This window comes from Carcharodon carcharias, chromosome 20 (genome assembly GCF_017639515.1).
Source record: "Carcharodon carcharias isolate sCarCar2 chromosome 20, sCarCar2.pri, whole genome shotgun sequence".
Classification (NCBI taxonomy): domain Eukaryota; kingdom Metazoa; phylum Chordata; class Chondrichthyes; order Lamniformes; family Lamnidae; genus Carcharodon; species Carcharodon carcharias.
Genome location: NC_054486.1, coordinates 86608523 through 86622751, shown reverse-complemented (window position 1 = coordinate 86622751; position 14229 = coordinate 86608523). Strand labels below are relative to the sequence as shown.

Sequence of the window (14229 nt, the reverse complement as noted above, 5' to 3'; positions counted from 1 at the left end):
TCCAGTGACACTGTCACAAGTAGAGCAAGGGAGTTCTGTGTTCTGGGCAACACTTATCTTTCTATCGGTTATCCTTTAAAACTGGCGATGTGGGCAGTTAATTAATTGCTGTTTGTGGGACTTTGTATGTAATTTGGTTGTTGCATTTTCATAGATTGCAACAACATCTGTGCTTTAAAAATACTTTCATTGGCAGTGAAGTGTTTTGGGATACCCTGAGGCGTTGAAAGATACATAAAGAGAAGCTCTTGGTATTGAGATTGAGAGAATGTGAGTGGCAGAACAAACGTGAATTTGTATCTCCAGAATCTAGTTAAGCTTTGCATGTTCTGCAAAAGGAGATTACCTGAAAGTAGTCACCTGACATGTTTTTAAAATTAAGAGGTTAGATAAAGCAGCTAAACTAATCACATTAATGAAAGGATCACTAAGTAGTATACATCATTTTCAAATTAGGAGTAAATGGGAGCTTCAAATAGAACTGTGTTCATGAGAGGTAATAGACACATGGTCTGAGGAAGGCCTTTCAAGGAAATTGTTTTAATGGATCCAAGGAACTGATTCAAAAATAAAAACAATTTCATGTTTTTTTTTGAGAAAGAGAGGTATGATAAGTTGGGAAGTTAGGATTAAATGAATCATGAATTGTCGTTCTTAAACCTGAGATTCCATTCCACCCTGAGATTCATCCATTATGGAAGTTTGTTTCATTTGTAGCATTTACTTCTCATTAGACAGAATAAGAGGATTCTGGACTATTATGACATCTTATTAATCATGTGACAGGAAGAAAGATTTTTCCAGAAGATCATCCTTTGCTAACTGGATACAGCTTAGTTTGTGTGTATGTGTCCACCTCAGCCCTGAACAGTGCCATGGGACACCCAGGAGTGTATTTTTGTAATCGACGTAGAGGCAAATATAATTACATAATCACAGTACTAAAAAAAATAAGCTAATGCTTTTATTGAAGTTCTAAGACTGATCTTGTAACATCAATTTTCTATCATGAGTGATATTTTGAATTAGCTATTAGTACTTGTGAGCAAGAACTCTGGGATATTGGTAAAAAATAATCACGAGCCAAGGAGTTGGAGTAAGTCAGAGGCCCTTAGTGTTGGTTGCAGTTTAAAAACAGATTAAGACTTTACCGAGTAACAGTAACCTATGAAGTGATTTGGGATTGAATTTCAAATGAGCCCGTGGATTGGGTTCTGTTAATTAGATGTGTATTGATATCCACTTGTTTGAATTGCCTGATGTAATGGATGGCATAACTGCGTTTAAGAGGCCAGATGACAATTGGACCAAGTTTTGTACTGACAGAGATTGAATTTGAAGTATTTTTCCATTTTTTGATTTGCAATAGCACCGTTTTAATTTATATAAATGTATCCTTCTGTGAGTGTATTTTTTGGCATGGGGAATTAAAAGAAAGATTGTCACTTTAGTTAGGTTTCAAATTCGAAGTTTTGATTTGAATTTGTAAAACTGGTATTGTGAAAATAATCAAGCGGGGGCTGTTACTTTAAACACAATTGTGGAACTGAGAAACAGAAAGTTTGGCAATTATTTAGTTACTGTAAATCATTGAGACTATTTCTACAGCCCAATAATAGTGAACAAAGTAGAAACACTGAAAACTGATGTTCTTTCCTCCATAAACTTTGTAGGAAATCCGAATTTACCATGTTACAGCAACTTGGAAGACTGAAGTTGCAGCTGGCTGCTGAAACCATTGGAAATGGTGATAAGTGATGCTTAGACCAAGTAAATTTTTAGCATAGTGATTTAATTGCCTTCCTAGGTAACCCTATAAAGTATGCTCTTCTTATGCGTTAAGTCAGTGCTTTGGTAAATAGAAACCTACAACATCAGTTTTAATCCGGTTTTCTAGGTGTAACTGGAATTCTAAAAATAAACTGGTATCAGTTGCTTATGTTGGCTTTGTTGTTTAAAAAAAACCTTTATTAGCAACCCATGCTGCTTTCTTGATTGGATCCAGATGCTTTATTCATCATATCAGTAAATAATTATTTAAATGCTTCATTGGCACAGCCCTGTTGTGGCACATAAAAGTTGGATATTTCTAATTACATTGCTTTTCACAGAAATACCTGGTAAATTAGTGTTTCACATTTAGCAATCAAACATTCAAAACTGTTTGCTCCTATTTGATTTAATTAAAATAATTTTAATACTTAAGTGAAAAATTTTGAGAATTTGTATTTTTGAACGTTTACAGTCTAAGTCCATTTCTGTGCAAATGTCATGATTTCTGTCACTTAAAAACACAGCAAATCAAAAATGATGCATAACAATTTGTCATTTTGAAATTTCTTGCATTACTGGGAAGTGCAAGTATATTAATGTAGGTCAATTTTTTTTTTAACGCGATGTTGCTTTGTCTCACTTCAAATGCCTGGCTCAATGTTCACCCATTCCTGGACTTCTCCTGTCATTGCCATTGTTTATCTTTTTTTGTCTGTCACGGGATGTGGGCGTCACTGGCTAGGTCAGCGTTTGTTGCCCATCCCTAATTGCCCTTGAGAAGGAGGTGGTGAGCTGCCGCTTTGAACAGCAGCAGTCCATGTGGTGTAAGTACATACACCCACAGTGCCATTATGAATTTTGACCCAGCGACTTAACTGAGTGGTTTATGGGCTTCTTAGATGTCATTGGCTTCACATAAAATTTTTTCTTGCAGCTTTTTTTGTGCCTTCCTCCTTGTTGCTCAATAGCAATGGTATTTCCCTCTATGCTGACCTACCATGTAGTTCAGTTCAATAAATAACACATCAAACAAGGGGAGAAATCAGCCTTTGCAGAGAATCCAGGGTAATCTACCTGTCGAGTACAGATAGCACATCAAAACGTATCTGCACATAAGGACAGATATTGAGTCTTATTTCAGAGGGAGTCTGTAAACTACATCTCAAATAAACAGAGAGGATGCAGAATAGCACAAACAAAATAGACACAAATCAAGATATTGACAAATGATAACCTTGCAGTATTCCCAAAGGAGAGACATTTACAAAGCACCATTATCCATGTGAAAGTGGAGTTTACTTGTAGACCACAAGTGACATTAAAGATTTTAATTTTTTTTTCTATTTCTAGTAAATATTTTGATCATCAGACTCCTGGATTCTGAATAACATTTCTGGACAGAGACAGAAGTTAAAGAAACGCTTTTATTATAAAGCAAGGGCCTTTGGGCATCTCCACCCACTTTTTCCAAACTATTTTAGAGAATGTTTCGACTGTTATTCCTGAAAGGTGGTTGTGTTCGCTTTATTGATTGAGGCATATAATTATTTAAGCTTTTGAAGTATCTTGCACCGAAATCCTGTTTGCATCACAATCCAGTCCTGTGGAGTGGGTTGTAATTTGGTAGTAAAAGTACTAGAATTATGGCAGATGGGGTAAAAAAAAGCATTTTTCTACAGAACATCAAACATTGTCCCAGTCACTGGGTCTGTTGATGGCAAATTTTTTTTGAAAACAAATCCAAATTAAAGAAAAACTGATGAGATGCTATTTGGTATACCATTTATCGCTTGAACTTTGACAATGGAAAATGCATAACCATGTTGACCAATTCACTGTATGAAATTTATTCTGTTTTTTAAGCCTCAATCTTCATCTTGGGTGAATGCTTGACCACTCGAGGAAGTGATTATATCTTGGCTGCAGTTAGACTGTCTTAGGGACTTTTGTCTGCCTCAATCTTCACTTTGTTTCTTGCAAGTCTAGATTTAAATGTAATATGTTTTATGTTTAGCAAGTTACATTGTAAACCTTTTCATAGCAGCCAAATAAATTGATTTTTGATTAGTTATTGGGAAAACTGAGCCAGTTAAACATTTGCCAATGCCCACAAGCTTCACTGTGGCTTTTGTAGATTTCTGCCATATCTTTCTACTCATTGTGAACAATGCCACAGGTCTACCAATCTTCACTAACTAGTTCACTAATAGATCATTACTTGAATAATTGGTATTTTTTTTGCAGATGTAATTTGTCTTTTCCAGGAGATTTGCATGGCTGGAAGGGTATTGGCAGGAGGGGGAGAGGGGGCGGGGTGGGGGGTGCTGATGTGCAGAATTCCAGTGTGCGAGTACAGGGCCAGCTTGATGAACCTGCTGATCTTTGCCTGTTCTTATTGTGTGTTTGTGATTTTTTATGATGAGACTAAGTTTGTTTTACATTTTTATTGCATTTATAACTTAAAAGTTGTGTAGAAATTCTTTCAGCTTGTGTTGGTTCATTAAAGTTCTGAGGTTTTGAATCAAAATATCTAAAAGGGTTTTCACACATTGAAAATGAGAATGTGCTGAATATCCAGTACACTGTGTTTGAGATGCGAAAAGACACTTTATGGTGTAATATTTTAGTGGATTTGAATAAGAAACATTTGTGAATAAAATGAATTTTCAAGAAGTTAAGCTACTTTTTAAGGAGATATCTCATGAACAAAATGGAATAGTAGAAGTTGCTGAGGAACCTTCAAGAGATGGAAGAAAGATATTTAGTATGATATTGTTGAAATGTACCATACATGCCATATACTCTCATATCAAAATTTAGTTACTGAATAAAAAATAAAGTCAACATTGTGTATTGGAGCAAATCTAGTGCCCCTGTCTGACACTACCATGATCTGAAGAAATTGAAATGGAAAGACACTGGTGAGAACTCTTTGCTCTGAGATGAGAAGGGGGCGATTGTTACTGTGTTTTGTTTTTATGAACTGATCTGCTGACACAGCATTACTGTGTTGAAACATTGATGGTTGTACTTACATTTTGACTCCGGGGTATTGATACTTACCTTGTGATCTTATATCTCCAGCGAAGAAGGCTGTTTCGCTAATCTTAACGCATTGATCCAGAATAACTTGCATTTCCCATTTTGTCACCTAACTATGTTGAATGAAAGCGAGGCTTTTGGATCCAGTACCTTAGGTCATTTAGATGTTAACACATGAAGAAATTTGTTCCAATTTTTATTCTGAATCTTCCTTTCACCAGTTTTAGCCTGTGCATGTTTGTTCTGGGGTTTTGTTTCACCTAAAAGTAGTGCTACAGATTTACCTTGTTTATATCGTTAATGTTTGTATAAGGTACCCTCTCTAAAGAGCTCCACTTTTTCAACCTTGGATCATAACTTGATCCTTTGACTTCCAGGATCAGTCTCATGGTTTTTCATTGCATCTCCTCCAATGTCTCTTTGAATGTCTTAATTAAAATTGAACACTGCACTCAATGCGGCCTGATGTGGATACTGTCGTTTATTAAACGCTAAATCATCATAATTCCTTCCATTTCTGCTTTCCTTTTTTTATTGCCATAACATTTAAAGTATATGCTTAAACTTAACTTTGCTTTCAATGTGCACTACCTTGAACATGTATATTTCGAATTTCACCTGTTAGTATGTTTCAGATCTAATCCCTCTCTAGTTTTCTAGTTGCTCCTTGTTCACGCTGCAGCCCCTTCCACCCCTTTAGTTATTATCACCTGGAACTTTGACCAGTCTACATTGGGTTTCTGATTTCTTTTTCTAGTTATCTCCCCTTCACTTATGTTAATCCTGAACAATTGCTGCTGCTTTTATTTCCCTTCAGCTCATTTTATATCCATACTAAGTTTTACCTTGAATTCTCACTATTTTCGCTTGTCGTCTTATGATTTTCCATTGTTAACTTGGTGTTTTCTCAAAAATGAAAGTTTGGTCAAGCAGGATCTTTGTCTTCTGAATCCTGTTATTTATTCATAGCACTGCGGATTTTTACAGCACCTGTGTCAGCTCCGGTCATAATCTCATTCCCCATAAATTTTTAATTTTTCAAAAAATTGACATCTCTTTTAGAAGCTGTTATTGAATCTGCTACCGTTCCAAGTCTAACAACCTTCTGTGTTTAAATATAAAGAAACAAAAATATTGTAACCTCTTTCTTCAATTTCTAGTGATTATCTGAAGTTTATGCCTTCTACTTTCTGATTTCCCTCATCAAAACACCATCATTTTGAACACCTCTGATTAAGCCTCTTCAATCTTTTCTCAATGTTAAGCGCCCCAGTTTCTCTAGTATCTTGTAATTAAAGCCTGTCAGCCTTAATATCATAGTGAATCTCTTATGCACACATGGCCTTGACATCCTTCCTGAAGTAAAACACTCAAAAGTAGACACGCTATTCTAGTTGCAGCCGAACTAATTTTCAGTGGTTTAGCAGAGCCTGTTTGCTTTTGTACTTTGTTTACATAATCTTAAATGTATATAAAAATACTGCAGAAATATTAACTTACACTCACTTTTGAATTTTTTAATTTCAATCCGTGTTTTGCCCTTTAATGTATATCTTCAGCCATATCATCAGTGTAAGCATTCCCACGTTTAGAAACTTCTCATATCTCAACTATCTATCTAAGTGCCCTTTGCTGTCACCTTTACAATGCCTTTATGTTGTTTTTCCTTAATGCGGTGACCCGAATGACACAGTGCTGTGCGCTAAATTAATCATCTCCTGATATTTGTGTCCTATTCCTCAGGCTTTACAGTTCAAGATCCTGTATGCTGACTTTACTTTGCCTCAGACTATGGTGATAGCCTCAGCGATCTATCTGCCAATGTCCTTCCAAACTGCTCTTGCATCGTGTCCAGTGGAACTATGCAATTGTTCATTATCTGTTCTCAATCACCCACGTATGTATTTGTCAACATTAAATTTTCACTTGGAGAGTTGTGAATCTTTGGCATTCTGTACCTCAGAGGCCTGTGGATGCTCAGATGTTGAGGAAATTCAAGGCTGTGACTGAAGGATTTCAGGACTCTAAGGGAATCAGGGATATGGCTTTGGACAGGAAAGTGCAGTTGTTGAAGATCATATTAAATGGCAGAGCAAGCTCAAGGGGCTGTATAGCCTACTCCTGGTTCTTACGAATGACTTCTGCCGCTTTTTTTTTGCGTACAGCTTCTTAATTCACACTTTCAAACTATCCAAAGGGAATGTTATTTGTCACTATACTTTAATTGGCTAGCTCAATCTTATCTCTCATTTTAAACAGTTAATCACCTGTGTTTTGGTATTATTGTGCAGTAAATGCTTTGACAGGTAGGGCTGTGTTCATTTTGGTTTGATTGGCAGAAGAACTTTATTAGATTGGTGCTGGGATGAAAGAATTCAGTTAAGTGGCAAGAGAAACTCAGGTTGCTTTCCTAGGAACAGAAAATGTTAAGGGAGGTTTAATAGAGGTGTCCAAAATCATAAGGGTCTTGAAAGAGTAAATAAGGATAAACTATTTCTAGTGGCAGTAGGATTGATAAGCCGAGGACACTGATTTAAGATAATTGCCTAAACAATTAGAGATGATGTGAGATTTTTTTTTATGCAGAGTTATGATCTGGAATGCACTGCCTAAAGGGTAATGGGAGCAGATTCAATAGTAGCTTTCAGAAAGAATTTGGATAAATATCTTGAAGTGGAAAAGTTTGCAGGGCTGTGGGGAAGGGCAGAGGAATGGGACTAATAAGCTCTTTCAAAGAACTGGCACAGGCAAATGTTGTTCTTTGCCCTATCATTCTATGATTCTATTTATTTCCCAGCTAAGATGGTGGGAAAGAACTTGCGAGTTTCTGCTAATACAACTCTTGATGACTATTGACAGCTTTTTCAAGCTGATTGCATACATCCATTTTGCATTCCTTTTAAGTTTAGATGATTGAAAGGTGACCCTGTTGAGGTGGTCAAAATGATAACGGGACTTGATAGGGAAGGTATAGAATAACTAGTGAAGCCATTCGCAGGGTGGGGGTGAAAGAAGCACAATTTAAAAATTAGAGCCAGGCCATTCAGGAGTGAAATCAGGAAGCACTTTTTCTCACAGGCTAGTGGAAATGTGGAATTTTCTTCCAAAAGCTGTGGGTGCTGAATGAATTGAAATTTGCCAGACAGATAATAACCTTTTGTGACGTGTGTGTCAGCTTTATATGTGTGGGGTGGGGAGGGAGCCATCACAGCTGATCCATCCAATCCTGCCCACTTGCTTCACCCATGTGTAGCTGCATGCATTTTCCAAAAGCTGTTTCTGGACAGCAGTATGATTTCTCTCTCCCAACCCAGGGGCACTGAGGTTAATTGTAATGCCCTGATGAATGTCCCGTTTATGCTCACTAAAATTAGCATAGGTAGAGAATTGTGACCAACTTGATCTGTAAAAATCAGCATCTGAGGCATTGGTAGAGTTAGGCCTATTCAATTGAATGTAGGGATTAATTGAAAAATTAAGTACCTTTGGTGAGAATAGTGTTAGTTAATGTACTTTAGAGCACACTGTGGATCTGGGGTTGATTGTTGATTGAAAGTATCTCATCCTTGTATATCTGCAAAGATTGATCATTTACTGGAATGTATCTTGAAACTTTTAACTGTTGGAACAATTCATTCTAACCTTGTATAAAATTATTGTGAGGCCATATTTGAAACATTGTGTACAATTTTGGATTTTCAGCCAATAAAAGGAATGCAAGAGGATTCATAGAAGAGCACCAGTATTGTTTGCAGAAATTAGGGTTCTGAGTCATGGCACTGGATATCTCCTGTATGACTTCACTAACATATAGGCTTTCTTTAAAAAAAAGGGCTGTGGTCTAATTATTTTTATAACTTTTAAACATAAACAGAAAATCTATGATTGTCAGATTAAAGTGTAGCTTGCAGTCTTTTCTGCATACTGCAGTGGAAGCTCCTTGACTTCCGCATTGCTTTAGTACAAGCTTCTCTTATCAATGCCCAGACATTTTTTCCTTTATGTACTGTTTGATTTTCATTTCCAACATAGTGTTTGGTCATTTGTTAGCATGCCAAGTTTAACCCAGTTTCCTAATAGCTATGTGAATATAGCTCACATCTGCAACTATGACGTGAGAGGTTTGCATTTTCCTCCCATTGACTAGGTAATTCACATCCTAGTTTAGCACTATACAACCTGTCAAATCCTGATGAGCAAAATATATTTGTGTTACTAATTAATGTAGCCCCTGGTTGCTGAATTCTGGTTGAATACTGTATTTACAGTATTCTATATAAACAACTCACTGGAGGAGGAGGCGGCTCCACAAATATCCCCATCCTCAATGATAGAGGAGCCCAGCACATCAGTGCAAAAGATAAGGCTGAAGCATTTGCTACAACCTTCAGCCAGAAGTGCCGAGTGGAAAATCCATCATGGCGTCCTCTGGAGATTCCCAGCATCATAGATGCTAGTCTTTAGCCAATTTGATTCACTCCTCATGATATCAAGAAACGGCTGAAGGCACTGGATACTGCAAAGGCTATGGGCCCTGACGATATTCCAGCAATAGTACTGGAGACCTGTGCTCCAGAACTTGCAGCACCCCTAGCCCAGCTGTTCCAATACAGCTACAACACTGGCATCTACCCGGCTATTTGGAAAATTGCCCAGGTATATTCTGTACACAAAAAAAAAAGCAGGACAAATCCAACCTGGCTAATTACCGCCCCATCAGGCTACACTCCATCAGTAAAGTAATGGAAGGGGTCATCAACAGTGCTATCAAACGGCACCTGCTCACTGACGCTCAGTTTGGGTTCCGCCAGGGCCACTCGGCTCCTGACCTCATTTCAGCCTTGGTTCAAACATGGACAAAAAAGCTGAACTCCCAAGGTGAGGTGAGAGTGACAGCCCTTGACATCAAGGCCGCATTTGACAGATTGTGGCATCAAGGAGCCCTAGCATGACTGGAGTCAATGGAAATCAGGGAAAACTCTCCACTGGTTGGAGTCATACCTAGCACAAAGGAAGATGGCCGTGGTTGTCGGAGGTCAGTCATCTCAACTCCAGGGCATCACCACAGGAGTTCCTCAGGGAATGTCCTCAGCCCATCCATCTTCAGCTGCTTCATCGATGACCTTATTTCCATCAGAAGGTCAGAAGTGGGGATGTTTGCTGATGATAGCCTGATGTTCACCGTTCGTGACTCCTCATATACTGAAGCAGTCTATATCCAAATGCATCAAGACCTGCACAATGTCCAGACTTGAGCTGACAAGTGGCAAGTAACATTTGCGCCACACAAGTGTCAGGCAATGACCATCTCCAACAAGAGAGAATCCAACCATCGCCCCTTGATGTTCAATTACCACAGTTGAATCCCCCACTGTCAACATCCTGGGGGCTACCATTGACCAGAAACTGAATTGGACTAGCTATATAAATACTGTGGCTACAAGAGCACATCTGAAGCTGGGAATTGTGTGATGAGTATCCCACCTCCTGACTCCTCAAAGCCTGTCCACCACCTACAAGGCACAAGTCAGGAGTGTGATGGAATACTCCCCACTTGCCTGGGTGAGTGCAGTTCCCACAACGCTCAAGAAGTTTGACACTGTCCAGGATGACGCAGCCCACTTGATTGGCACCACACCCACAAACGTTCACTCCCCCCACCACCGGCGCACAATGGCAGCCGTGTGTACTATCTACAGGATGCACTGCAGGAATTCACCAAGGCTCCTTCAACAGCACCTTCCAAACCCATGACCACTACCATCTAGAAGGACAAGGGCAGTAGATAGATGGGAGCACCACCACCTGGAAGTTCCCCTCCAAGTCACTCACCACCCTGACTTGGAAAGCTATCACCTTTCCTTCGCTGTCGCTGGATCAAAACCCGGAACTCCCTTTTAACAGCACTGTGGGTGCACCTACACCACATGGACTGCAGCATTTCAAGAAGACAGCTCTCCACCACCTTCTCAAGGGCAACTAGGGATGGGCAATAAATGCTGGCCCAGCCAACGAAGCCCACATTCCATGAATGAATGGAAAAAAAATTTATATAAGGCTGTGAAACATGCAAAGGATGTCAGTTTCAGTTAGTGCTGAAGTTTGGAGTTGGCAGGTAGGTAAAATTGAGTAAAACCAGATAATTGCCATTCCAGCTCGAGCAAATTGTCCAACTACCGCATGGTAATTGGGACTATGTCCCACAACTGTACAGATGCTTCATAGAACGTTTGTGGGTGTGGTGCCAATCAAGTGGGCTGCGTCATCCTGGACAGTGTCAAACTTCTTGAGCGTTGTGGGAACTGCACTCACCCAGGCAAGTGGGGAGTATTCCATCACACTCCTGACTTGTGCCTTGTAGGTGGTGGACAGGCTTTGAGGAGTCAGGAGGTGGGATACTCATCACATGCTTTACTAATCTATTTTATTAAACCGTAACTTGCTATTTGTTTACTATTTGAAGTGTAGTGGGAGCCCTTACATTACTGGTGCACAACTGAAGACTTGTCAGCAATATTTTGAATCTTTTGTTAATTTATTCTCTGGATGTTGGTGTCTCATTTATTACTCATCCCTAGTTGTTCTGAAAATATGGTTGTGCGCCACCATCTTAAATCACTGCAGTTTGGGTAGTGAATTTGCTCTTGTTTTGGGGAATTTCAGGTTTTTGTTTCAATGATGATTGTAACAGAGTTATGACCTCGCACTATATTTTTATGAAATACAGATGTATGTATGCATGTACCTCTGTGTCGGACAATGACCTTTTAAGAATGACTGAAACCATGTCTGGCTCTGACCTTCGTACAATAGGAGCTAATCTAGCAGTATTGAAGAAATTTGTGCCTCATTATCTCTGAAGAGATGCTAACTATCCCTGTGGACTCCAGAGGCCAAATTCAAAGGGGATTATATAAAGGCCATCTACATTCCATAAGCCTGGCCGGACTCTGCTAGGACAAAGAGCCCTGTAACCTTCTTTGCAATTCTTAATGATTGGAATGTTAACAATCTCAGGAACTCGGACAAAGGAATATACCCACTTTGTCAAAGCCAAAGTGGAAAGGTGGGAGTCCTGTGATATAACCCCCTACCTGGAGGAGCCTGTGATATTGTCTTGAGCTGCAAAGTTCAGTCTGCCATCTTCCATTTGTTAAACCACAGGAGAAAAGGGACCCTGTCCGGGTTTGAATGCCTAGTCGCCATCTACGCTGTTTCCACTGGAACTTCTGTACCATTGCCTACTAGACTACTTTATCTCATTGTGGAAGTCAGCCCTACTGGAAACCTGAATTATCCAGGTTCAGTTTTTAGCCTGCTGATCGCTAAAGGAATACACCATTGGACTTTGATTCTGGACTCTGGAACTCAAGTGAAACAATAATTCTTTGTTCTGTGGTCTTTGCTCTGTAAGTTTATCTTTCTGCATCCCAATTTACTGCATAAATGCACTGGGGACTACGTAGTGACACCTCCCTCCTGCATTTTGAGTGTTTGCAAATAAACTAACCCGCTGAGTTTACGCTATCCCGAGTTTGTTGTGGGGCTATTAATAAAAATTGGAACACACCAAAACTGAGGGGTTGGAAGATAAATCACTACTTATAAAGGGGGAAATCAAAATTGAAACATAACTATCTCCTGTCTGTAACAATGATGAAGGAACAATGAAGCATGTCCAGATGCTGTGTGACTTAGTGTTTGTATCACCTGTTGCTCTTGTGACTTGCACCACTGAGATGGACAGGTATCAGACTTGCAGCTGAAGAAGCTTCTGGCTTATTTCTTAATGCGTTCTCAGGATGTGTGCATCCCTGACAAAGCTAGGGTTTATTGGTCACCTTTAGTTGCCCAGGTTTGATGATACCTACTGGGTTACTTCAGAGGCCAATCAAGAGCGACATTAGTGGGCCCAATTGAGTTTTTATGATCTGAAAAACCCATTGCTATTTTACTAATACTAGCTAAATACAAATTGTCACAGGCTTGGGGTTATTTGAACTTGCATTCTTTAGCTTACTAGTCCAGTAGCATAACTATGCTATGATACCCCTGCTGCTGTTCATCCTGTCGATATGCATACTTCAACTGCAGTACAGCATTGGTGGAAGGTGTTAATGGTTAGTCTAATGCATGAAGTGCAAATCAAGTGAATGCTTACTTATTGACTTGATTTGTTGATTTTTATCAAATATATTTTCAAATATTAAACTGCAAAAGGATCCTGTAATTTATAGATACATGAAATTAACGAGGAATGGAGTTTCTATCAACTGGGAGGAAGGATCGGTTTGCAAGATTCTGTCTAATCCTGGGTAGCTAGTCATACAATCAATATGTTGTTAGAAACAGCAAAACAGCATTAAAAAAAAATTCTAAACTTTGAGAAGTCTGATAATTGATGTGCTCTAGTCTTTGGAACTTTTTAAACAAAAAAGTAGCGTTGAATTAGTACAAACTGTGTGTTTAGTCAGACTTGTGCTTTCCCTTTGAGCATCTAGCTTTTTGCCCTCCGTCCTTTAACTCTTTAACTCTTGATATTTTATTTTATTTATTGCAATATTTCCTTTGCTTTTTCCCATCCTCCCTCATATCATTTTGGATTGAGGAAAACATTTTTAAGACTTGTTTTGTAATACTGATTATGAACATTGAGTTGGCTTGGAATGGATGTACTAAAGTGTCACGTTATACAATACTGTAGACCAGTTCCAGACACCAAGCAGCAAAGTGCAGAGAAACCAGTTAGGTACATTTGTAGCTATGTAATTTTATATCACCATCTTGTGGCTGAAATTGGGAACAATCATATAGGAACAGCCCTGTAAGGACTAGATGTACCGTACAGGCTTCAACAAGAAACAGTTACTTTCATTATGGAGAGCTTTTCAGGTGCTTGAACCAAGTCCTCAACAAGAAGCCCCCCCCGCCGAAGGCTCATTGGCCGGAGCCTCCAAGAACAATCACATGATCCCCGATACACAGTAGGGGAGGCTATACCTTCAGTTGCGACATTTCCCCCCCTTCAGTTTGTTTACAGTTTCTATTTACAGAGAACATTTGAATATCCAACAACATACATACCATTCAGGTGATTAAAGGTTAAGTATCTGTGAAGCCCTCCTTATTCGGTTAGAGTGGGATAGCTATACCACTTGAGGTTCTTCCACAGGATCAACATGATCAGGAACTGCAGCACCAGATACGTAATTAGAAAGTTGCAGTTCAGTATTTGGCAACTCTACAGAGACATCGGGCATGTCTATTCTAGGTCGATTTGTCACCTTAGGGATTAATGATTCAACATTAATCACAGGTGGAATAGCTGGTTGTTGGAATGTCTCTCTACCCTGAAGATGGTCCACATGTTTTTGAACAACTCAATCTTCCACTTCTGCTTGGAAGGACAAGGGG

General features: G+C 39.1%; 1 protein-coding gene across 6 annotated transcripts in view; it reads left to right on the top strand.

Annotated features, from left to right (window-relative positions):
• Nucleotides 1-14229, top strand: part of LOC121292435 (serine/threonine-protein phosphatase 2A 56 kDa regulatory subunit epsilon isoform) — a 96117-nt gene that overhangs the window by 14809 nt on the left and 67079 nt on the right. The window contains exon 2 of one of the 6 annotated variants that reach the window (XM_041214340.1): nt 1674-1747. The exons of the other annotated variants lie outside the window; for them this stretch is intronic. Within the exon in view, the coding sequence (XP_041070274.1) occupies nt 1690-1747 (58 nt within the window). The 5' untranslated portion in view covers nt 1674-1689. The remainder of the gene's footprint in view (nt 1-1673; nt 1748-14229) is intronic. 6 annotated transcript variants of the gene reach the window in all.